General features: G+C 55.7%; 1 protein-coding gene across 5 annotated transcripts in view; it reads left to right on the top strand.

Annotated features, from left to right (window-relative positions):
• The first annotated feature begins 1,761 nt into the window (after positions 1-1,761).
• NTRK3 (neurotrophic receptor tyrosine kinase 3) overlaps positions 1,762-23,756 on the top strand; it is a 341,248-nt gene continuing 319,253 nt past the window's right edge. For 2 of the 5 annotated variants that reach the window (XM_072950748.1, XM_072950747.1), the window contains exons 1-2: positions 3,398-3,420; positions 4,005-4,267. In XM_072950748.1, the coding sequence (XP_072806849.1) occupies positions 4,020-4,267 (248 nt within the window). In that variant the 5' untranslated portion in view covers positions 3,398-3,420; positions 4,005-4,019. Of the gene's footprint in view, positions 1,801-3,397; positions 3,421-4,004; positions 4,268-23,756 lie in introns of those variants that run through there. The other 3 variants (XM_072950746.1, XM_072950750.1, XM_072950749.1) reach the window with 3 other exon arrangements.

Here is a 23,756-nt window from a genome sequence, read left to right as displayed (position 1 = left end):
TCTACTCCCTGCCTTCTTTTCTAGGTGGCAGGAATTGTGGCTTTGGGGATACATTATAAATGAGTAGTCAGGGAGAAACCTCAGCTTCTCACACAGCTGGAACATGCCCTTTGGGATGAGACATGCGTTCAGTTTCTCTCGATGTCAGGAGGGTGGGCTCACTGGGCTCTGGAAGGCAGCCTCCATTCTGGCCTGACTGGTGGGCAACCACATGCAACTCTTAGGAACGTTCCCATCTTCTCCACACCCCTGGGACCAGAAGGCGGCTGCTCAGATGTAAAAGGTTTCTACAGCTTCACTTATCATTCAAGAAACTTTGCCCATTCCTGCCTCTTATTGATCAGCATGGGGTACCCTGGTAGTTTTCCTCATTTCTAAGACTGGTGCTGGCAGCAAGAGATGGGAGGGATTATCCCCTGATTGGCAGGACGCTAAGCTAGGTCATGATCTCTCTAGGCTGGAAACTAGGAATCATGAGGATGTGACAGCCATTCATCCCTGTCAACCAGAACATTCTTGTCAAGCAGACAAGACACCCCAAAATGCACTGTACCCCTACTAAGAGGAGGGTGCCTACGCTGAACACTTTCTCCTGCTCCCTCATCCAAATCTGGCCAAACTCAGAGGTTAAGAATTAATGAAGCATATTTCCCTGGGGAGGGTGAGAACCTCCTTGCCCTTGTAGTGAAACCTTACAGGTCTGTTTTTGACAAGACCCTTGCATCTAAAACACTGAGTTTTTTTCACCCTAACGGAATAATATTCTGAGAATCCACACCACTGAAATCTCTTTTTTATTCTCAACAGTCCCTTCCACCCAGATCCATGTAGCATCAGAGACTATTCCAGCAGGAAGGGACCTTGGTAAACATCTCTGTCCTCAAACTGTAATGGGCTTATGAATCACCTGGAGGAGATTGTTAAAATGAACATTCTGGTTTAGTAGGTCTCGGGTGGGGCCTCAGATGCTGCATTTCCAACAAGCTTCCAGGCGATGTGGGTGTTGCTGGTTGGAGGGCCACAATTTGGGCAGCGAGGACCAACCTAATCATTTCACAGACATGAAAGTTGAGGCCCAGAGGCTTAAGTGATTTGCCTATGGTCTTGAAATAGAGCTGTGCTCTCCCCACTCCTGGCCCATCATCTGCTTTGCAAAGGGTCTACCTCCTTGCAAGTTGCCACTTCCGGCTCAGGCCCAGAGCTCTAGCATAACCATAACATCCCATCATAATCCCATTTTACTGTCAGAACAAAAGCCCCGCCAGAGCTCTTTGCTTCACAGCCTGCATTTGTTCCATCTCCAAAGGGGTTTTAAGTTTTTTTGTTTTGTTTTTAAAATTTGTTTTGACTTAAGGATGCCCCTTTTTCTCTGCTGGAAGTGTTCAAAGTCACTTCTCTTTCTCGAAAAAAGCGTGTTGGGTATCTTTGACACACAACCATCTCAGTTCTAGGCTGGGGAACTGATGCTGGGCTAAATCCACATGGTGTTCCTTGCTTACTGGCGTCTGCTCTGACATGGTCAGAGAAAGCTTTTGTGTTTCTCTGCCACCACCAGCCACCTTCTGAAAGAGGTCAAAGGAGTTTTAACACTGCTTCAATTTCCCTGACCTTCAAACTGTTATTCCAGAGCCAATCACAGACTAGTCCTAAGGGCGATTCCCAAAGGACTAAGGATATCAGGGTTGGCCTGGGGCCAGTAGGAACTGGTTTGAGAGTCTAAGGAGGTCTCCACTCTCTGTCCCCTCCTGCTGGCGAAAGGGCAAAATGCCAGTCTGGCAAAGGGGCTACACTGGCAACGGGGTAAGTCTTGCTGAAGCCAAGGGAAGGTGGAATGTAGGGGGAAGTCAGGAAAATTGCCTTTTATAGACATGTTCTTTTCTTTCTTTCTTTCTTTCTTTCTTTTCTTCCAAGTTTACTCACAGCGACAGTGCCACTCTCAGGCGCCCGGCCGGCCTGTGATTGCGCCAGGGGTGGGCGGTGGCACCCGCATACCCCTTCCCCCATCTTGCCCGCAAGTTGCATGACCTGCATCGGAATCCACAGGGGGGCGGGGGATAATCCTTTCAGATGCTGGACGCGTTGAATTCAGCGTGTTCGCTTCCTCGCCTGCCCTCCTCCAAGTCGGCGAGGAGAGCTGTGCTTTCTTCTGCGTGTGAATGCTGTAGTGTGTCTGCCTGCTCGACTTCCCTAACCCTTTCTTCTCCTTTCCCACAACGAATGCTCCCGTTTTCTCAGCAAACACCTCACACTTGGCCTTCTGACGTTTTATTAAAAAGAAAAATCTCTACCAAGGCAAAAAGCAGGCGCCCTCCTCCTCTCCCGACGGGATCTGAGCTCGCGTCGAGGGCTGCACCTGCTTTGCGCCCCTACCAGGAAGGGGTGCTTGTGTGGGAGGGAAGGAGGGGAGGTCCTGCTCCCCCGAATCCGGAGAAAGCAGCCCGCCCGCCCCCTCACCCGGCAGCCAGCGCAACGTACCCGAGAGCCGAGCCCGAAAAGCCGGCCTCTGACAGTACTGGCCTGGTGCTTGCCAAAAAATGCCCCTTGCATCTCAATTTCCCTGGCCGGCCGTTTCTTCCGCACGCACGGCTCGCTCGGGGCCACCTCGGACCTCCAGCGCAGCCCTTTCGGCTCTAGTTCCTTCGTTCCCCGCTCCCTGCCGGCCCAAGGACGCAAAACCCACCGCCAGGAAGGCACAGGGGGCGCGGGGGCATCAACTCAGCCGTGCCCCGCAGTCCCCTCCCATCCGAGCCAAGCTGCCGGACTCGCGGTTACGGAAATGAGTGTCATTGAGACCAAGGGCCGCGAGTCCGTGGCCCGGGTTCCCGGTTCTGGGTGCCGCTCTGGGGTTCCCGTGCGCGCCTGCACCCCCAGTCGCCTTCTCCCAGCCTGTGCCCCCCACCCAGACTCCAGAGCGCTCCCCGGTCACCTCGGCCGCGTTCATTTCACTTCCTCTCACGGTCCGGATTGCAGCAAAACCGGGCAGCGCGAGGGCCAAAAAGTGCAAAGGAGAGAGCCTTTCCGCGTCACCGTCAGCTCGCCAAGTCCCCCTCCCCAGTCCAGACCCTCGCAATCCCAACTGCAACTTTTTCCCTTCCGTCTTGCTTTCCCCTTGGCTGCGGCGAGCGGGCGCCGGGCCGCTAGGCGTGGAACCGGCGGGCGGCCGCGCGGCTGCGGGTGGCGGTGCGGGCGAGAGCCGCGAGCCGGCGAGTGGGTGGGTGGGTGGGGAGGGAGGAGGGGGGAGGACGGGCGGGGAGAGAGAGAGGGGTGTGGGGAGGGGAGTGGGAGAGGGAGGGAGGGGGTAGATTCCGCTCTCCTGCCGCTCCCAGCCGGGGCGGGGGGCGGGGGGAGGAGGCCGCGAGGAGGGAAGGGAGGAGGGAGGGGGAGAGAGGGAGGGAGCCGAGGAAGACGCTCCGATAACCCGTGCGTTTCGTAAGGCTCAGAGCACTTGTACATTTCTGCAGGCGCGCGGCGAGCCATTCGCGGTGGCTGCTGCAGCTCCGACTGCATCTTCCTCCTCCTCCTCCGGGCGCCGGGTGTGTGGATGTGTGAGTGTGTGTGAGTGTGTGTATTTTGCAGGTGTGTCCGTTTTAATTCTGCCCAGTAGGTGGGACTTGGTGACTTTAGCACCATATTTTCCTTTTCCTTTTTTTTTTTTCCTTTTTGACTCCCCACCTCTGTTGCCACCCTGCAAAGTCTCGGAGTGGGAGAGCGCTGTTCGCTTTCCAAGACCCCGGACTCGGCGAGCCGGCGAGCGCCGAGCCGGCCACCATGCCAGGCAGACCGCGCCACTAGGCGCTCCCCGCGGCTCCCACCCAGCGGCGGCGGCGGCGGCGGCCGCGATGGTTTCAGACGCTGAAGGATTTTGCATCTGATCGCACGGCGTTTCAAAGGCAGAGGCCCCCCTCCCCCTTCCCCCCTCCCTCGCCGTCTTTGTTTCCTTCCCCCCCAGCTCTCCCCACTCCCCCCACCCCACCCCCCTCTCCTCTCCTCCTCCTCTTTTTTAGAAGCAACGATCGGAGATGGATGTCTCTCTTTGCCCAGCCAAGTGTAGTTTCTGGCGGATTTTCTTGCTGGGAAGCGTCTGGCTGGACTATGTGGGCTCCGTGCTGGCTTGCCCTGCAAATTGTGTCTGCAGCAAGACTGAGATCAATTGCCGGCGGCCGGACGATGGGAACCTCTTCCCTCTCCTGGAAGGGCAGGATTCGGGGAACAGCAATGGGAATGCCAGCATCAACATCACGGACATCTCAAGGAATATCACTTCCATGTAAGTCAAGCGGCCGCTCCCTAGCCCGCCTCCCCCCTCGCTCCGAGTCTCCCTCTCGCCCGCCGGCCCGCGGCCGGGAGCCGGCCCTCCGCCCGCCCCAGCTCGCCGCTGCCCGCCGCCCGCCGGGCGCGCGTCAGGCTCGCTCTGGCTCGGGAGATGCTCCCGGCTGCGTATTCCAGGTGTCTCTGGCCTTGGCGAGGCGTGATCCGGTGATGCGTGTGTATGCGCCTCTCCCCCGAGAGGACCCCCGCCGGCCGGGGGCATGCGGGCCCCGGCTCCCGCCCCCGCCCCACCCGCTGCGGCTCATTTCGAGGGTGCGAATCGGGTTCTTTGCCCCCCACTAAATAGCAACAGTTTGGCCACGCTCAAGTGGAATAAAGTAGACGAGGTTCGATTCCCTGGCAGCGGCGCCGGCAGCGACAGCAGCGGCGGCGGCAGCGCTTAGCCTGGAGGGAAGGTGACAGATAGGGACTGCTCGCGATCCAGCCGAGAGGATTAACTATTTCCTTTTGGAAACAGCAAAACACGCTGTTAAGTAAACAAGTTGGGAGCTGGCAGCTCGCAGGAGACTTTGGACATGTCGAGGCCGTCATGGACGCCTACCTCTTCCCTTTCCCTCTCGCCCGCCCTCTCCAACCCCATTTTGGGCATTTCCGAGACACCCCCTCCCCTTCCCACCCTCATCTGCATCTGGGCGCCTACAGATCCCGTCCCTGTTTGAGCTCTGATAACTGTTCCAGCAATTCCGAGTCAGGATGGCGAAGGGAGGAGAGCAGGCTTGCGTCTTTCGGGGATGGGGCTTCTCACAGGCTCCTGCAGATACATTTATTTGGAAAATTGAACTCTGACTGGCGTTTGCTTGGTTCTGCCCCGTCTGAGTGAGACCCGTGGTGGCCTGCTCCCTCTCTCTTTCTCTGTCTCTCTCTCTTTTTGGGGGGTGGGGTATTTTCCTTTGACAGGGATGAGGGGCAGAAGCCTGGGCAGAGAGAGGGAGCCTGCCCAGATCTTCTTCTACTGACCTCAACCAGGTGACCCCCTCCCACCCTGCCATCCAGAGAAGGGTGTGGAGGGCACTGGGAGTGTTCAGGGGAAAGCTGTCGCCTGTCTCCCCCCAAGGCCCCCACCCCTTGGAGACCCCTGAAGTGGGTGGGTTGCTGAGAAGGGTTAGCCCTGAAGTCTTGGCTGGGCTCTGAGGAAAGCATTTGGGTAGACCCAAGAGGGGCTGGATTCTGCCGTAGGCGCTGCTCTCCCAGGCGTCAGCCCTCCCTCTGCCTCAGCGCGATGGGGTGCAAAGCTGGGAGGAATTGCAGTCCTGCTCTCTCCAAAGCCCGCCAGCCCTCTAGGCTTAATGGAGACTCTGCTGGCTTTCTTGCAGCGAACAGTTTGAAGGGAAGTGTACAGTCCAGGAGATGTCCCTGACTCCTGGCCCAGGAGACAAGCTTGACCCATATCTTGGCTGTACCATTCCCCTCTCCTTCACCACCAGCTGGCCCGACCCGACCCGGGGTGACAAGATAAACAGCTCAGGGTAGCATGAAGGGGAGGGCAGAAGAAACAGGATGGACCCAAGGCAGCAGCCTCTCCCACCTGCAGGCCACAGCATTCCAGCATCCCCAAGGATGCAGGGAGGAGGGGGGAGAGCGATTGTCTGGGGAACTCTGACGTGGAAGTGCACTATGGGGTGGTGGTAGGTGTGTGTAGGGGGTGGGGTGGGGGGAGCTTAACAGTGGGTCCAGGAGCTCAGGAACTGGACCTAGGGATTGCCAGGTGATTGAGTGGGGCAAGGGTTGGCGAGAAGGTGCCCCCACTGCCCAGTGTGGGTCTCTGGGAGCAGGTGAGCCTCATCTAGCTTCTTCTCTACTCCAAGGATGTGTGTATCTGCAGAAAGCCAGTGGGAGGCAGGGATGGTCACAGTCACACAGGCTCTTTACAGCCACACAGAGGTGTCCCTCCTCTGAAAATGAAGCTTGGGAAAGCAGTTTGATAGGGAAGAGTTGGGTTGGTCTTTCCAGGCAGAGGGTCCATGATGGGGTAGCGGGAAAAGTCAGTGATGGGAGGGGAGGGGGGTGATCTCTTCTCCCCTTTACAATCAGAAGACCCCAGAGGGCATCTGGGAGGACAGTGAGCCGAGAATAGATTGGGGACCCTCTGTGTCCCCATTCTTGTTTTGGAACTCAAAATCTTTGGCAGGAAGTCAGGACTCCTTTCCTTAAATTCACTCCAATGCCTAAGAGCCAGGGAAGTGGATTCCTACTTGGGCTGTGCCGAGTGGCAGGTGGAAGAGGGTCAGAGGTCATGTGTCAGATGACCCTTCCTCACCCCACCTTCTCCCCAGTGCCCTGTTATATCTATGGCTGGTATTGACCGAACTGGGGAAGGGCCCTGCCTTCTGGCCCAGAGGCAGGACCGTGGAGAGAAGGAGGAGAATCCTGCTTGCCCTGGGAAGCAGATGTCACCATCTCTGTCTTACCCCTGAGGGAGTGGCAGCTCAGGGTGGCCAAGTAACTTTCCCTAGGGCACACAGCTCCAGCAGTGAGCCAGGCTTAGACCTCTGCCTGTCCGACCTGAAGGCCTAGGTCCCCCACTCTGAGGGGCTGCCCGGGGAGGTAGGCTAGAGGGAGGGCCTGGAGGGCAGAGAGGTGCCCTCTGGGCAGAGGAGAGGACCTTCCTTTCATGTGGCTCAGGAGGGGAGCTTCAGTAGAAGCCTGGGCTTTACTGGAGAGGACTGTGTTCTTCTGGTGATGCTACCAGAGGTATGGCGTCGGGGGTCCCTGAGCCTTCCATCAGCCTGAAGCTCTTGGTGCTGGTGTATGTCTAGGGGCGCAGCTTGGGCAGACTCTGGGGGTGAGGAAGAGGCTAGGGTAGAAGCTGGGTTTCCATCAGGCTTAACTAAGGGGGCTGGGGGCAGCTGCCATACACCCACCCTTCTGCTCTTGGGGCTGCGGAGCCCTGAAGACCCTCCCTTGGGTGCTGAACTGAGTTTTCAGAGGGACAAGAGATTCCCTGTGGTCCTTGCTCTCAGGGTGGTGTGTGGGGCTCCTGTGCACCCATCGGAGGCTGGCTGAGGGCGCCTCTGGTGGGGGAGGTGGCTGCCCCGTTAGTATCAGGAGGAGATCAGCTGCCAGGCATCAGGGCGGAAGTGTGGGTCTCACCTCCGCTCCTCCCAAGGGGCCCTCCCTTTTGGCCTCTTTCTGTTCGGGAGGCCAATCCCTTTGCCATCAGAGCTTTTGACACACAGTAACCTTACCTAGAAGGGTCCAGGCGCGGCCACACCCAACCAGGCTCTGACGTCACAAAGGCAGAAGGGTGGTGGCTGGGAGGTGGGCGGTCTGGTCTCTAGGCCAGGCCTGCCTGGGGCCGGGCTAGGCGTGGTGCATCCCTGGACTGTTAGAAAGAAGAACTAGAGGGAGGGGACGGATCACTGGGCTGGGTGTTCTTGGGCTTGTGAAGACCATGGGCTCTTGGGTGGGACCGCGAGCTGCCAGCTGGGTCTCCATGCGAGCCACCACAGGGCGCCTGGTGTTTACAGCCCTCTGGCCCCTTTACTTCCCGTCTTCCCTGCAGGCCCTTCCCTGGCTGGGTGAAGGATCATCTGGGCTTTGGCTGTTGTTCTGACTCCTTGATTCTTAGCCTTTCTAAGAGTCAGAGTTCCAGCCTTGACAACTACCGGGGAGAGCTGGGTTGCAGGCTGGGAGTGGGCCAGGCCCCTGGAACATCATGGCGCTCAGTCAGGAGCTCTCACGTTGGGGCTGGGCCGGAGGAAGGGAGGCAGCGATGTGAGGGGTCTCTGAGGTGAGATTTGGAAGGGGAAGTGGTTCTAACTCTGGGGAAAGTGGTACTTCCATAGTGAAAGCTGGGGACCCTGGATGGCATATAGGTCGAGGGATTTTTTACGTGGAGCTCAGGATGTGGATGGGTGGGTTCCAGGGCTCCCTGGAGGCAGAATCTTCAGCCCAGGTCAGTCTTTCTAGACACACCCTGGAGCCCAGAGCATCTGCTCTGCAGCTCCAGCGGACCTGAGCCCGTGACACCTTGGGGTCAAACCAGCCCAGCCTGGCCCTAGCTTTGAGAGTGCTTGTCTGGCCCCCGAGGGCGGAGCCTGGAGCCTGGGAGTCAGCCCAGTATCCTGCAACGGGTGAGCACCCTCCTGCACAGCTGAAGGGGGCTGCACTGCCTGAAGAAGGGAGGCGCCCAGCGCCTGCACCCCTCGGAAACTCTCCATCCTTGCCCTGCCAGTCACTGCTGGCTGCGTCCTCCTCTCTGACTGTGGGGGTGGATGGGGCCCCCACCCCAGCTGACCCTTGGGTGGGAATGTGGGTAGCTTGTGGCCCTCTCACAATGGCCTTTACCAGTTTTGAGGCATCTCCACGGCCTCCTGGGGTCCCCATGTCTGGTGCTTATACTGAGATCACAGACACCATCTCCAGCCTCCATTTGGGACCTCCAGTTGGTCAGTGGTGGGGCAGGATTAGAGAAAGGGACACCTGAGTCCCACCCCAGATCTGCCCCTTACCTGCTGTGAGCTGCAGTAGAAGACTCTAGCCTTCCTGAGCCTGGAAACTCAACTATGAATTGAGGCCAAGGGGCAATGTCCCTTTCAGCTCAGACATCTGCCACCTCAGGGCCCCAGGAACATCCCCAAGGAGGCTCTGCTGGGCCACTTCTAAGGGCTCCAGCTCTGGATCAGGGCTTACCCTTGGGAGGAGGGCAGTGGGTGCTCCCTCACTGGCCGTTGGCCACTGCCTGGTTTCCCTTCCTTCTTTCCCCTCCCACCTCTAGAGGACTCCAGGCCGTCCAGTTTGGAGTCACCAGAGCAAATGCCAGGCTTAGCAAGAATGCACCGGGGCCTGTGGCCTTTCATTAGAGGCTGGACGCCCAGCTTCATGGTGCCCATTCTCCACCTTGAGCTCGAGGCAGGGGACACCCTTGTGCAAAACCTCAGCTCATTGCCCGAGCAGGGGCCTCTGCTGGGTGTGAGAGGAAAATGTGAGAACTTCTCTTTCAAATTATTCTTGTCTGGGAAAGGGACTATTTAATATTTAATGTATGGATTGAAGATGTATAAGCATATAATTTAATAAATAGGAGTGTTTGGGGGCCATGAGCTGCATTTTTTTAATGCTAAAGCATGCATAATCAGAAAAGCTTGGTGCTCACTGCTGTTTGCTTGGAAGGGCCCTAGCTTGCGACGGAGCCAGGCTGATGATGCGAAAGGTGGTCCTGGAGCCCCTGGCTCCCCGCGTGGCTCTGTTCCAGGGAGGGGATAGTTATTTGGGAGCGGGGAGGAGGATTCCTAAGGCCCCCTAGTCCTGGAGGCCAGGCTAGTTCTCCAATGACGGTCCCAGTAGCCTTCCCGACCCTGCCCTTTGTCCCTTGTAGTAAATGCTTCATCTCTCCCGATAGCCTCCGCTCCTTTCTGTCATGCTTTCCAGTTTCTAGTTGTTGAGTTTGCTTCTGCCATCCCTACGTGGAAGACACAAGCAGGGATTAATAGGCCCATTTTCCTGATGAACAAAGCAAATGAAGAGCAGACCTGGAGTCCCAGTGGTTGAGGGTCTCACGAAAGGAAAGACCTGGGAGGATCTTGAGGCCCGTCCTCTGGTTCTCCCCTCTCTGGGTCCCTCAGCTGCACTCTCTCCCTGGCTGTGCCCTGCGGCTGGACACCCTGTGGCTTATTGAGGAGGGAGACACAGACTGTTTTCATCCAGAAAGTTCCTTTTCTCCCAAGGGGCAGCGTTATGGGAATGGCCTATCTGTGAGGGACTTGTGGAGGGAGGCTGGGTGTCCTGGCAACGGGGTCGAAGTGGAGGCTGAACTCGATCCCCCAGATCTGTTGGTGACTGACTGAGCCATCAGCTTAGGTCGTCTGTCATCCCCTGGGCCTTGCTTGCCTCCACGTTGGGAGACACGGACACTCCTGGGGGCCGGCCTGCTGGCAGCTCCCCTGGGATGGGCTGGGCCATCACATCCTCAAGGGTGAAGACTCCAGAAGCTCCGTGAACCCCCGCCGGGAGCCTCAGCTTTCTGCCGAGAGCAGGGCTTCCTGGAATTCAGAGCTGGAAGGGATCGCTGGGGCCCGCTCCTTCCTCGTGTTACCTCCTTGGGTCCCAGGAGAGACGCAGAGAGGCGCAGGGACATCAGGGCCCACGGGTGACTGGAGGACGTCCCTCCCCAGGTGCTGGTGCCGGCACTGCCTTCTCCTACTCCGTTCTGGTGCCCTTTCTGGGCACTTTGTCAAAGCCGGAGCCTCTCCCACAACTGTGTCTCCCTCTGGGGCCATGTTTCCAAATCTGGGATCCCCAGAGGCAGCAACTATGTGAGGCTGGCAGCCCCAGGGCTCCTCGTAGCCGGCAGCCCACGCCAATTAGAACTGCGCTCGGTGAGGGCTCTGCTGAGCTCTAGTTACTTACAGGGGTTGGGGACCTGTGGGCGCAGCCAGCTTGAAGCCTGTCCTTTCAAGCCTCGCTGCTGCCCCTGGCCCTGCATCTGGCTTGTCCCATCAAAAGTCTCTCCCACCTGGGTGGGAGGTTCAGGATTCTGTCCCCAGACAGAATGATCCAGCAGGGAGAGGAACTTGGAGGTTGATGTCCCCAGGAGCAACTCTGGACCTGGCCTCTTCCTAGCTTTGAACAAACCCCTTCTCTCCTCTGGACCTCAGTTTCCTGCACTGTGAGATGGGGATAATAATAACTGTCTTTTAACAGCACTCTGAAGTCAGTGGTCCATGTCATACCTGGCAAAAGGAAAGCTGTCGATACGTGATAACTCATGACAGCTAGCATTTACTGAGCACTTACTATGTTCCAGACACTGTTCCAAGTACTTTAGAGGGTATACCCCATTATGCTCACACCAACCCTTTGAGATAAGTACTGCTATGAGCACTACTATTACTATTATTATTAGCACTAATATACTGTTATTAGTAGCATTATTAGTACTACTATTAGAACTATTACTGTTATTAGCCCCATTTTACAGATGGGGAAAACAAGTCCAGAGATGGATTTGACTGGCTTCATTTCACGCAGTCAAAAAATGACAGAGGTGTCTGACATTTAATGTTAAGCTCTATTGCCTACACTCTTTTCTGTATTCTTATGCATACAAACATGCACTGAAATACACACACATTCACGAATCTAACACCATCATGATAAATTAATAATAAAAAGGTGGACATGAAGGTCTGGGAGGATCCTTTATTTCATAACATATCAGTTCCCTAGGTGAGAATTGCCCTGGCTTGGATTGGAGACGAAGGCAGGATGAGATAATGGTGCGTCTGGTATTGGCCAAGCAGTGCTGGCCGGCACTGTCACAGACAGGCTCTGTGGTGGAGGAGGATTTGGGGTCCTCCTGACCTGTTCACAACAGCAGCCTCCCCCCGAGGCCGTGGGTCAGCCAAGCCCTCTCCCCAGGTCTCCTTGACTACCCCATGATGTCCTGGCCTCTGAGGTCAGGTCAGCTCCCACAGGAGACCAGGTGCCAGCTGAGGTTGGCGGGGATTCAGGAAGCTGGCGTCTGGATCCCGGCCAGCTCCACTCTGGGCTGAGGCACGGTCAGCAGGACTGCGTCCCTGATTGCCCATGGCCAGAGAGAGCCTGGATGGGAAACAGGAGGGCTGGGTGGCTTCTCCCATGTCTGGCTTTGGGACTCCAAGGCTGCCACGGGATACAGAGCAGAAGGAGGAATGTCTGATGTGTCCACCTAGAGCTGGAAGCTGATGTTGAGAACACTTTTCCTGAAGGGTGAATTCTGGTTCTTCCTGGCCCTTCTCTTGCCTCCTCAAATGAGCAGGCTTTACTCCCCTCTGCCCTTCCTCTTGCCCTGTCTCTCTACCTCCATTGCTCAGGGAAGCTCCCCCTGTCTCTCTGTAGGGATGAGTGATGAGCATGGTGGTGGCTATCGCTGTGCCCACAGAGAGAGCTGGAGGACCCAGCAAACTGCCAAGATTGCAGGGCGAGCTTTTGTGGAAACACCCTATTTTGCTACTTCTTGGCTGGAAGAGTCCACCACATCATAGAACCTCTGTGGCCTGGGTTTCCCCTTCTGGGAGCTGGCTCGCCTCTGGGAATTGGAGCCTGTCTCCCTCTCAGGGTCACTGTCGGAGCAGGGTGATCACATACTCGGTGGGCTTCCCAAGCAGGAGGGCGCCATGTTGGCTGTTTCCAGTTCTAGACGTCTGGGCGTGTTTCTGAATTAGGAAGGTCAAGTCTTTAGACCATAAATCATCTGAGCTGGAAAGGGGCTCAGAAATAATTGGGACCAAACCCAGTTTTACAGAGAAGGAAGCTGAGGCTTCAGAGAGGTGAATGGACTTGACTACTTGACTCAGTCACCCAGTGGGTTCCTGGCACAGTGAGACCAGAAGGCTGAGCCGCCTCCCCACCCCCACCCTCTGCTAGCGTCTGCTCTCGGCTGGAGGGATCTGGGCTCTTCCAGAGGCAAAGTAACCTCCTGCAAAGACAGAGAGTGGATGAAGGGAGTGATCTTAGATTAGCAGCCCTAATCCAGTCTGCCTCCCACAGTAAGCTGGGCGGTGTGCGCGCATCTGGGGGCGTCTTTGCGCACGCACAAGTGCATCTCCTCTGTGTTCTGTGCACATCACGACTGCGATCTCCGTAAACAAGCCCTAAAGCCTTTGGCTTCCTGCCTGTCGAGATCATCTGCGTCTAGACTCCCGGTGGCCACCAGAGGGCAGTGCTGCGCACAAGACTGTCTGAGGCTGGCGGCAGCCGTCCTCTGGAGCTGGGGATGTGGCTCCAGTCCGGTGAGATGTGCACCGGTGGACCTGACTTTCAGAGCCTTTCTTGAGCCAGGGCTGAGCAGGGAGGTCAGTTCCCCTTTAGGTGGGACCTCTCAGCAGAGCTAGCCTTGCTTCCATCCTATCTGCAGCCCAGGCATGTGAGTCTCCTGGACCTGAGTTTCCCCAGAGGCAGCTGGGAGAGAGCCCTGGCTGGATGGAGGTTGGGCTGGCGTACTCTCCTTCCCACCGGTCTGTCTTGGCAGCAGCAGGAGGGGTCAGCACACCTGGGGTCATGGAGGGGGTAACGGAGATGAATGAACAGGACATGGTTCCTACCCAGGAAGATCAGTCTTGGTGGGGACACAGAGAACTGGACAGATGGCTACACCATGGGGTTAGTGTGATGAAGAAAGGGAGCCTTATGAACCCCCTCAGGCCACTGGATGTGCTGGCCCAAGTGTGGCGCCATCTTTCCTCTCTCTTTCCCGCCCCTTCCCCTATCCCATGCCAAGAATTACTTAGACATCCTGGACCAGGAGGTACCAGGTCCTGATATCTACCAGACCTGAGAGCTTGGTGCTGTCTCTTAACATCTCTAGACCACCTCTGCTCTTAGACATGTGCATTTAAAGTGATGGATATCAAAGTGCCTTGCAAACCAGGGCTCTATGCCCTGCCTGGACTGGCTAGTTTTGACTGTTTCCTTTCAGTGAGGACTTTTGGCTCTTCTTGGGCTGTTCTAGGCAGTCTCCTATCTGAGCAGGTGTTGTCTTGTTCCATGTACTGGGCGGTCCATGAAGGAGCCTTGTCCTGCTAATGTGGTTATTAGTTTTGGAGACAAGATCTCCCACTTTTGTGGTGGGTCTTAAGCTCACGGGCAGGAGTTCTGCCCTGAATGCCATCACATGGCTGCTGGACCCAGGGCTGCAGGCGGGACCCTCTCTGTTGTGGTCAGTCTCTTCCACCTCCTTATTTCTGATACTTTTTCAAGGCTGGTCTCCTGAAGAGCAGGGATGAAGTTAACAGTTATGGCCACACTTCTGGGCTGGAGGTTATTTGCACAGACAGCCTTGCTTATGGATGGAACTCAGTGAGGCTTTGGTTCACAGCTCTGCATCTTACCATCTGTGTGACGCTGGGCTGGCTACTTTTTTTTTAATCTCAGTTTTCTCATCGGAAACAACACTGATAATACTGGGTTATTTGAAGATTTTGATGAGAATGTACATGCATGCGTGTGTGTAAAACCCTTAATGCTCATCTCTCCTTCTTGTTTTCTGCCTCTCCCCATCACCGCTGTCCAGAACCTCATCCCCACAGGCACGGATACTTTCTGTGACCCTCATCTGTTCTCCTCGTGTCCAGTTGCTCCTCCTTCCACCCATCCTACACACCCTGGCAGATTAATCTTTTAATCCAGGGTCTTCTGTTAGAATAATTCCTGGGACCCAAGATTCTCAACGGTTCTTTTGTGTGAAAAGCAACTCCACGTTGTAGGAACAATAGTGGCTTCTTGGGCCAGACAGCTTCAGTTTAAATCCTGGCTCTGCCCCTGTGTGTGCTTAGGCAAGTTACTTAACCTCTCTGAGCTTCAGTCTCGTCATCTGAAAAATCAAGCTAACTACATCCATCTTCCTAGAGTAGTTGTGAGGATTGAATGAGATCATGGTAAGTGTCCCATATGATGAAGGCACAGAGGCCAAACTGGCAAGTGGTACAATAGGAGTCTCAGAGGTGATGGCCACTGATGTTTCTGGGTCCTTGAAGAGTGGGCTTGCAGGGGAGCTAATACCCGGGCCGGAGCTGAGGGAGGCAACAGAAGGACCAAGATGGTGTGTATCTGGCTGAGGCACACATCTGCCAAAAGGACAGGGAGATTGTTACGGCTCCTACTGAGAGCCGCAGTTGGGAAACCCACTGGCAGTGTCCAGGCAGAGCCTTCCTGCTGCCTGCTTCCCTCACTCACCAGCCTCAGGAGTCTGGATGCCAGGAACCTGCACGCGGGGTAACTCAGGAGCACCCGCTTCCTCGCAGGTGTCGCGGTTTTGCTGTTCCTCGTAGCCTGTAGAGTTTACCGCTCACCGGATGATTCTCTTCCAGCTACTGTAACTGACTAGGCCTGTCAGCTACAGATGAGCTCCAAGACCAGCCGTGGGAGGAAGAAGTTAGGAATCCAGTGGGAAGGAGGTGACCTTTAAGTCCCTCCAGTCCACCCTTAAGAGCCTTCCATGCACCTTCATTCCGGTTCCATGATCAGCCACAAGAGGGCACTAGACCATGATTTCTGCAGGGAGGGAGGCACTATTTATCCTGCCTTATTATGGTCGTGCCTTTGAACAAAGCTGCACGTGGTTTCCTCCCCGATGCCAGCATCTCTGAGGGTCATGGCAAAGCAACTTGATTTAACCAGAACCCATAGCATGGAGTCTGATATCTCAAGGGAGGCCAAAGTGGGTAGTGGGAAGTTCATGGAATTTGGCGTTTAACTCAGGTTCCTATCCTGGCACTCCTCCTTGCTTGTTTTTTTAAACTCTGAATAAGTTACTTAATTTCTTAGGGTCTCCTTCTCTTCACCTGCAAAGTAAAGTGTTACTGGGAGATGTTGCTGTGGGGATTAGATTGTAGGATGTGTGGAGAGTGTCTGGAACATGGTGGATACTCCATGACTGACCGTCTGTCTTTTCCGGGAAGAAGGCTAAGTTAGGACACAGTGCAGGAGATATTTATGGGCTCCTGTTGGTCTGGTGGGGATCACTTTACTCCCGAAGGAGCGCACTATGGTTCCATTTCATTGGGGGCAGCAGTGACACCAAGTGGCCAGAATGGAGAACAGCGGTGTATTCTGATCTGGTGGGGTGGCGATGGTGGACTTTGCTGGGGAGTTGTTGGGTATTGTTGGGGGCAGATGAGACTGAATCTGCATCAGGCTTCAGAGGATCCATCAGCTGAATTTCTCTCCCCTTCGGATGCTAGCGGCTAGAGGTGGTCCTTGGAGGAAATGAGTATGATGATGGCCATTGGAAATGTTTGTTGCCTGGGCCAATGGGATGAGCCCACAGCTGCAGAGCACACCTGTGCACCTGCCTGAACTGTAGCCAGCCAGTCCTGGCATCTAACAGTCGACCCCTCCTGGTGTCTCCCTTGGGTATTACTCTTCTGGAGGTGCTTTAACCCACGGTCTATCTGGTTGGCCTCAGCTTTGAGATCTCTGATGCTCAGCATGTTTGTATGGAAAACGGAGAGGGGAGGGCTGGGCTGGTTGACTGGGGGGCTCTTCCAGCTGGGATTTGAGTGTCAGACAGCATTTCATGTCCTTTACTCAGTGTGTGTGTGTGTGTGTGTGTGTGTGTGTGTCGGGGGTGTGGGCTCACCTGGGAAGGATTTTCTTCAGGCTTTACTGGTGCAGAAACTCCAGCCCAGAGAAGGGAGGGGCCTCTCCCTGGCGGAGGCGTGGCTCTGAGGCTGGAAGTGGGGTGTCTCTGGCGTCTCGTCTTGTATAGCCTCTTTATGATCCACCTGAGATCCAGGAGGAGCCTTGGCAGACGTGCCGGGCGCCGGAAGTTATTTAATATCAGCTTTGCTCCAGATTGTGTCTCTGACTCCTTGCCACCTCGTAAGTGGCAGTCATTTTAACAAATGTGGCGATAAGACACCAAGAGGGAAAAACATGAGAAATGGGGAGGGGGCGGGGGCATGGAGGAAGGGTGTAGTTTTATTCCCTCAGCAGAAGCCTTGTCTTGGAGGCATTGGGAGGTCAGCTGGGGCCCCTTGAAGACCCTGGCGGTGAAGGCGAGGGCATGGAAAGGAGCAATGGCTTCTAGAGTAGGTGGTTGGAGTCGTCCCTCTTTTGTGGGAGGACCCTGTGTCCTCTGGGGGCATCTGGCTCCCATCCCTCGGGCAGGTGTTGAAGGCAAGGCCCTTGTATTCTGTGTTTTCAAAGTACTGTCTTCCAAGTGCATAGCAGACAGCGGACAGGGGCCTGGCACCGGCGGCGTGTGCATCCCACTGCGGATGCTGGGCTGCATCTGGACCCGCACTGTGGGGTGCCCAGGTGTCTGCCCGGGCGCATCCCAGCATCTGGGCTCTTGGGGAAGGACGGGCAGAAGCCCCGGCTGGGCTGGCCCGGTCCTTCCTTCGGCAGGACCCAGAAAGGAGGGAGCCAACCCTCTTTCATCCCCACTCCGGACTCCAGCCAGGCGCCAGGCCTGCTGCTCGGCGATGAGATGCGAGAATAAAAGGCCACGGCCCCTCCCTCTTGGAGTTCAGAGTCAAATCAGGGTGGCCAGCTTTAACCAAGGATGCCCAACGCAAAGGGCTGTCTCAGTAGCAACAGGGGCAGAGTTCTAGAAAAGGTATCGAATGCAAAGTTTAAAGAAAAATATATAGATGTGAAAATATGGTTTCCCTGGGGTGGAGAGAGTGCAGTTTTCCTAAATGGAGATTTAACAATTCTTGATTTACCTGTTCTCGGGCTCATCTAATTGGAAACAGGAGAGCTGGTTGTCAGGGTGTGGCCCTGGGAGTGACCTTGACTCATGGCCGGCCCTGCTGCTTGTCCGCAGGGGCCCTGCGGTATCTTAGGGGGAGTGATGTGTCCGAGGCAAGGGAGGAGAATTATGTTTCTTCTCCTGTCACTTTCTGACTGTGAGAGACAAAGACTTGAGGGCCAGTGGTTTGTGGGGATGGTGACCCCGGCAGCCTGAGGGAGGGGCCGGGAGACAGGGAGGGCGGGGGCCCAAGGAACAGCGTGTCCAGGAGCCAGCTGCTGACCTCCCTTGGAGCACGCCTTTCTCTGTTTCTGCGTTTATTCAGCGTGTTTATTTGAGAGCCTCTGAGGGCCCGACCCGTTTTGTGAGAGCTGGGAGAGCATCAGTGAGCAGCACAGACGGTCTCTGTTCTCCCTGTAGTTACCGGATGGGCGGGGTCAAGCCCCTTTCTCCTGCCGCCTGGACTCCGCCTCCAGGCTGGGGGTGGCCGGGGTGCTGATCCCCTGGGTTCCGCAGGCCAAGTTCCTGGGAGAAATTTCCGTCAGAGGGTGACTTGGCGGGGGGTCAGCCTTCCTCCTTCGTGTGATGGTGGATGAGCACCCAGGTAGGCAAGCAAAGACTGGGCCCAGCTTCCCTCGCCCAGCACCCAGCGGACTCTCTGCCCCGCCAGCTGGCCACGACCAGGACAGGCCACCCTCCCTCGTCCCAGCTCGAAGCAGCAGCACCCTGGGCCCTGGGGGAGCCGTGGTGTTGGAAAAGCAACCTTATCCGTCCCTGCCCCTCCTGCAGGCGTTGTTGTCCAGGGTCACGTCCTGTCTCCATGGAAATGACTGGTCACTCTTCCCGGCTCCCCATCCCTCCTCCGCTCGTCCTGGGCCTCAAGCTCTGTGCCCACCCAGGTGATTTCCTTCTGTCAGTCACTCACACAGGGCCGCTGTTGCCTGGACTCTGGTCAGGTGTGCTCCAGCCTCAGGGCCCCGCCCTGTTCCCTTCCCCGAGGGCCTGTCCTCACCTGCCCAGGTGGGTCACTGGACAAAGAGGGTGGCTCGCTCAGCATCTTAGTCCGGCGGGGACTCTCTGGCGCTCCACCCACCTGCCCTGTGCAGCTCAGGCTCCTGGACATGCTTTTTCCCTCCCAAGCGCTGCGTGCAGAAGCAGGGGCTGCGTTCTCTCAGGCAGCCAACACGTGATTGGCACAGTAGAGACCGGTTGAATAGGATGGGCACATTTCTACTGGACTGTCTCTCAGACCTACTGCCCATCCCAGCTTGGGGACGGTGCTCACACCTCTGCCCAGAGTGCCGGGCACCTCGTTCTCCCGCCTCCCACACCTCTGTGGGCCTTGGCTTTGCCCTCGGTGGAGCAGCTGCTGGAGGAAACTTCTAGGGAAACTTGACTCATCACAGGGAAGGCAGACGCCGCGCAGTGACCATGGTCCAGGTGCTGCTCTAAGGACAGTCTGATTTTAACCCCATTTCGTTCCCAGTACAACCCATGAGGCGGTACCATTAGCATCCTTATTTTATGAGTGGCGCTACAGACCTTGCCCTAGGTTACGCAGCCAGTACATGGCAGAGCTGGGGCTGGCACTCCCCGGGTCTGCTCCAGAGCCCCTGCTCACACCCCTGGTGTTGTAGGTGCTCTCAGTTCTTGCCCTAATCCCCCATCTGCCTTTAGTCCTTGGGCCCTGACCCCCTCCTGCAGCTCCCAGCCACCCCTCGGCTAACAGGACACAGTGCCGTGATGTTTTGTTTTCAGCCTTGGTGGTGGGATGGAGGGTGGGGCAGAAGGGGCCCTGGGACCCAGAGGAGTTTGGGATCCTGGGATTCGGCCACATCCTGAGAATGTCCCGTGAGTGAGGGCACTGGGGCAGAACGGAGTGACCTCTGGGGCCTGTCCCGTTCCTGCCACCAACTTCCTGGGTGAGTCTGGGCGAGGCACTGGCCATCTCTGAGCCTCCGTTTTCTCATTTAAAAACAGGAGGCCTGCCCGGTGATCTTTGAGGCCCCTTCTGGCTCTGACCTCTTGCTTCCAGCGCGGTGGCTGGGGACACGGTGGAAGGCTGGGGAATGCTGAAGCTGCAGGAGGACTTCTCTGGGGGTGGCCTCTGTGTCGGGGGGAGGGTGCGGGATCAGACCCTGGTGGTCCCCACACTGGCGTATATGTCCTGGTCATGGGAGGCCTTGCTGATTCGCAGGCTGCTGGGCCCCACCCTGCAGTTTCTGGTTCCGCCTTGCGGTGGGGCCTGAGGCTGATGCCACTTCTAGTAAGTACCAGGGGAGCCAGACGCCACCTCTCCAGAGACCGCACTTGGAGAATGACCGTCACATGGATGGCCCGGCTGCACCCTCGGAAGTCAGATCACAGCTGGTGTGGTGTTTGGCGTAAGACTTTAATGAAGTTTCCCAGGCTGCAATGTGTTTGAATGCCCGCATCTTCCAAGCGCGTTGACAGTGCTCGCCCAGGAGCTGGGTTCTCTCTCCGCCTGGCTTTCCCCTCTCCTCTCTGTCCCCCCAGATAGGGTGCCTGGCTCCGTCCTGACTCTGGCCCCCACTCACCTCGCCCCACAGAGCTGGGCTTGACCGAACGGGCTCTGACCTATGTCATCTGATATGGGGTTGAGAAATGAAAGCACAGTTATGTTTTTTAGCAGGCCTTCCCAGGCTCAAGGTTGAGTTTTAAAAACTCTCTGGTCGGCAGGGAAGTAATTCGGTAACTGCAGCTCAGGAGCCTTGCCTGGGTCCTGAGTGCTCCAGGGCAAAGTTCACACTTCTGCGCTCCTGTTCCGGCTGCGGCATCTCTGGAGTCTCGCCTTCCTTTCTCCCCACCCCAACGGGAACCCTCCGCCCCAGCCAACCTCACCGGCTGGGCATTCCAGAAGTTCCCCGGCATTTCCCACCCTTGGAATTTTGGTCAGCCTACTTCCCTTGCCCAGAATCCTCTGGCCGTCATCCTGTCCCTCTGGGCCTTAGCTGTCACTCAGGCCCCCTCCTTGAGGGGGTCTCTGTTGTCCAGACTTGTGTTACTGGCTGCTCTCTCGTCCCAGTCTCGGGAGCACCCAGTCATAGCCGCGGCTGGTTTTGAGCATTTCTTCTGGGCCGTAGAAACTGGGCCAGTTTATGTGGCATCTCATCGAGCCAAGAGCTGCTCCCATTTCACTGATGTGGAAACTGAGGCCAAAAGCTGCAAGAGCTGGTCTAAGGCCATCGCTGTAAATGGCAGGGTCAGGCTTCAAGCCCAGGCTGACTTCTGGGCCGCGGTCTCGCGTTCGTCACAGCAACGTGTGCGGGAGTGAAGGCGCGGGAAGCAGCTCGCACGTCATCAGGAGGGGAGGGGCGACGAATCGCACCTGCGGACAGGCTGGAATCCTGCCTCGCAGCTGGAACCCTCGTTCTCTGTGTAGTGATGTGGCTGTACTTTGCAAACGATGCTGTTGAAAAAACAAGTTGCAGAAGGACATTTCACGTATGTAAGGTAAAACATGGTGACCAATATAGTGTATTATTGGAGGATATAGATATGTAGTAAAAAGATGCAACCATGGTCTGGGTACAAACCGATTACGTGAGAGGCCAGGGTCTAGGAGAAGAGGGAGAGGAAATGAAGGGTAAGCAGAGGGCTCTTAACTTTCTCTGTGATGTTTTTCTTCTCTCTCCCTCTCTTTTTTTGGGGGGTGGGGTGGGGGATCTTTGCATAGGACAAAATGGTACCCTGTATTAATACCAGATGATGGATAAATAAGGTGTTCAATATATAACCCTTCGTTTTTTTCTCTGTTAGAATAAAACTTTAAAAGCTTTAAGTAACGAAAAGCTGATCACACCCACCAGACTTGTAACCTAAAGTAAAAACAATGTTAAACCTCTCTGCCCGTTGCCTCTCCTTGGTTTGCACACAGCCGGCCGAGTCCTCCTGGTGTCTTCACATGGCCTTCCCTCTGTGTCTGGGCCCTAATCTCTTCGTTTTATGACATCAGTCATAATGGATTAGCGCCTGATGACCCAATTTTAACTTAATTACCTCTTTAAAGACCTTATCTCCAAACACAGTCACATTTGGAGGTCCTGGGGCTTAGAGCTTCAAGTTACGATTTTTCGGGGAGAGTGCATTTCAGCTTCTAATAGTCATGAGATTAAAAAAAAAATCTGCATGTCTGCTGAAATGAAAACAGACTTTTCGTAGACTTTCTGAGTGCAGAAACCTGCAGAAGTTCATCAAAGCTGAATTTTCCTCAATTTTGGTGCTTTTAGCTGCTGGTGCCTTAAACACATCTGCTTGTTTGGCCTTGTGAGCAAAGGAGCCCTGTGTGTGTGTCTGGCAGAGTGGGGGTGGGGATTGCACATTTGCAGGAGAAACAGAGGGGGTAAAGGGGCGGACACACACACACAAGCCAGTGCAGAGTCTGAGCAGGTCCCCGAGGATGGCTCTCTGATGGTCTGATGTTTAGGAGATTGCAGGTAGAAATCAACAAAACTGAACTCCGTATCAAATGCTCCATGCACTGTCTCTCTTATTAACGAATCCACTCTTCCAGCAGTCACCCGTGAGCCCCTCATTTGTGTCACCTCCAACTTAGGCACCCTGCTCCCCGCAAAAACGACAGTGGGCTGGGACCGCAGGCTACAGGGATCTGGTTAGCAGTGAGGAAGGACTTCCCAAAAGAATGGGCCACAGAACAGGGCTATGGAATCGCTTTCCTTGGGGCAGGTAAATAAGAAGGAGCCTCCCAATTTTACTGTTTCATTATGCAAATTTTCAAGCACACAGAAAAGTTGAAAAATTTACAGCGGACGCCCGTGTCCCCACCAGCTGGGTTCTGCGAGTAATCTGTCCCTCTCCTTGCTCTGCCGCAGGTCTGTCCTTCTCTCCGTTCCTCTAGCCGCTCACATCCACCTTGGTTTTCTGAGGCATCTTGGAGAAAATTGTAGATGTTTGTACCCTCCCCCTGAACACGTCAGCATGTGTATCATTAAACTAGAGTTCAGTATTTATTTTCGTTGGGGGTGGTATGTCTAGTCAATGAAATGTATGAGCTGCAAGTGTACATTCTCTGAGTTTTGACAAATGCATACCCCTGTGGGACCCAGATCCAGCAAGGTCTAGAGCATTGCCATCGACCCAGAAAGTTCCCCCACGCCCCTCCCCAGTCTCTGCCCCCGCCTCCCAGAGGAAGCCCCTGTTCTGCTAGTTTCCCACAGTACAGTGTTTCTGCCGGATCTGCAAATGGAATCACCCAATGTGTATTTAGCAAAATGTCTTTCAGGCTCATCCGCGTGTTGCTGAGTTGTACTCCATTCTATGCAGTACCTGAGCTTGTTCGGTCTCCTCGTTGTCGGAACCCTGGCTCTTCCCAATTTTGGACTTTGGTGGGTAAATCCGCTCTGAACGTTCATGCACAAGGCTTTTTGTGAACATGACACTTTCACGTCTCTCGGGTCTGTCCCCAGGAGTGGAATTTCTGGGTTGTGTGATATTTCACTTTATAAGACACTGCCGAATCTCTTCCCCGAGTGGTTGTACCAGCTTACACAACAGGACCGCTTCCGATTAATCTGGGTTAGGACCCACATATGTACATGACTCATCCAAGCAGGTGCTGTTGTGTCTTTGTCTTGCAGAGGAGGAAATTGAGGGCACAGGCGTGGCAAGGTCACACAGCTGGCAGGTGGCAGAGCTGGGACCCTGCTGACTCGAAGCCTGTGGGGTTTCTGTTGTGACGTGCTGCTTGCAGAAGCAGGCAGAAAAAGCAGGGGGCTGTTCCCGGGCACCTTCTGGTGTCCCCAGCCCCAGGATGTTCCTGGTCCTCTCGGAGCACCCCCGTTGTCTCTGACACTGTGGAAGTCAGGGCCAGGTGGATATCTGGTGGTCTCTGGCCTGTTTTCTTCATATTCTCCATCCACTAGAGTCGTGCGGCCCCTCTCAGGACCCTGGGCTGGGTCCTGTGTGCAATGGACAGATGGAGACCGGACAGGCCCCCTGGTTCCACATTTCCCTCCTGGGAGATGTTCCACTTGTGCCTTCTCAGTCTGAGGCCAGTGCTGAGCCCAGGGCTGTAGCCGTCAGTCCAGCCTGCCTGGTCCTGCCTCTCAGAGCCCATAGATGAGGTAGGGGGCAGTGACTGGGGACACAAACGGGCTTCCTTCCTTCATGGTGATGCTGTGATGCACAAGACAGATAAAGTTTTGGGCCTTGGAATTCAAAGGAGAGGGACCATCAGTTTATTGCCATAAATCACTCAGATAATGTCAGAGAG

This window comes from Vicugna pacos, chromosome 27 (genome assembly GCF_048564905.1).
Source record: "Vicugna pacos chromosome 27, VicPac4, whole genome shotgun sequence".
NCBI lineage: Eukaryota > Metazoa > Chordata > Mammalia > Artiodactyla > Camelidae > Vicugna > Vicugna pacos.
The sequence above is the reverse complement of the archived record's forward strand: the minus strand, read 5'-3'. Positions and strand labels throughout refer to the sequence as shown.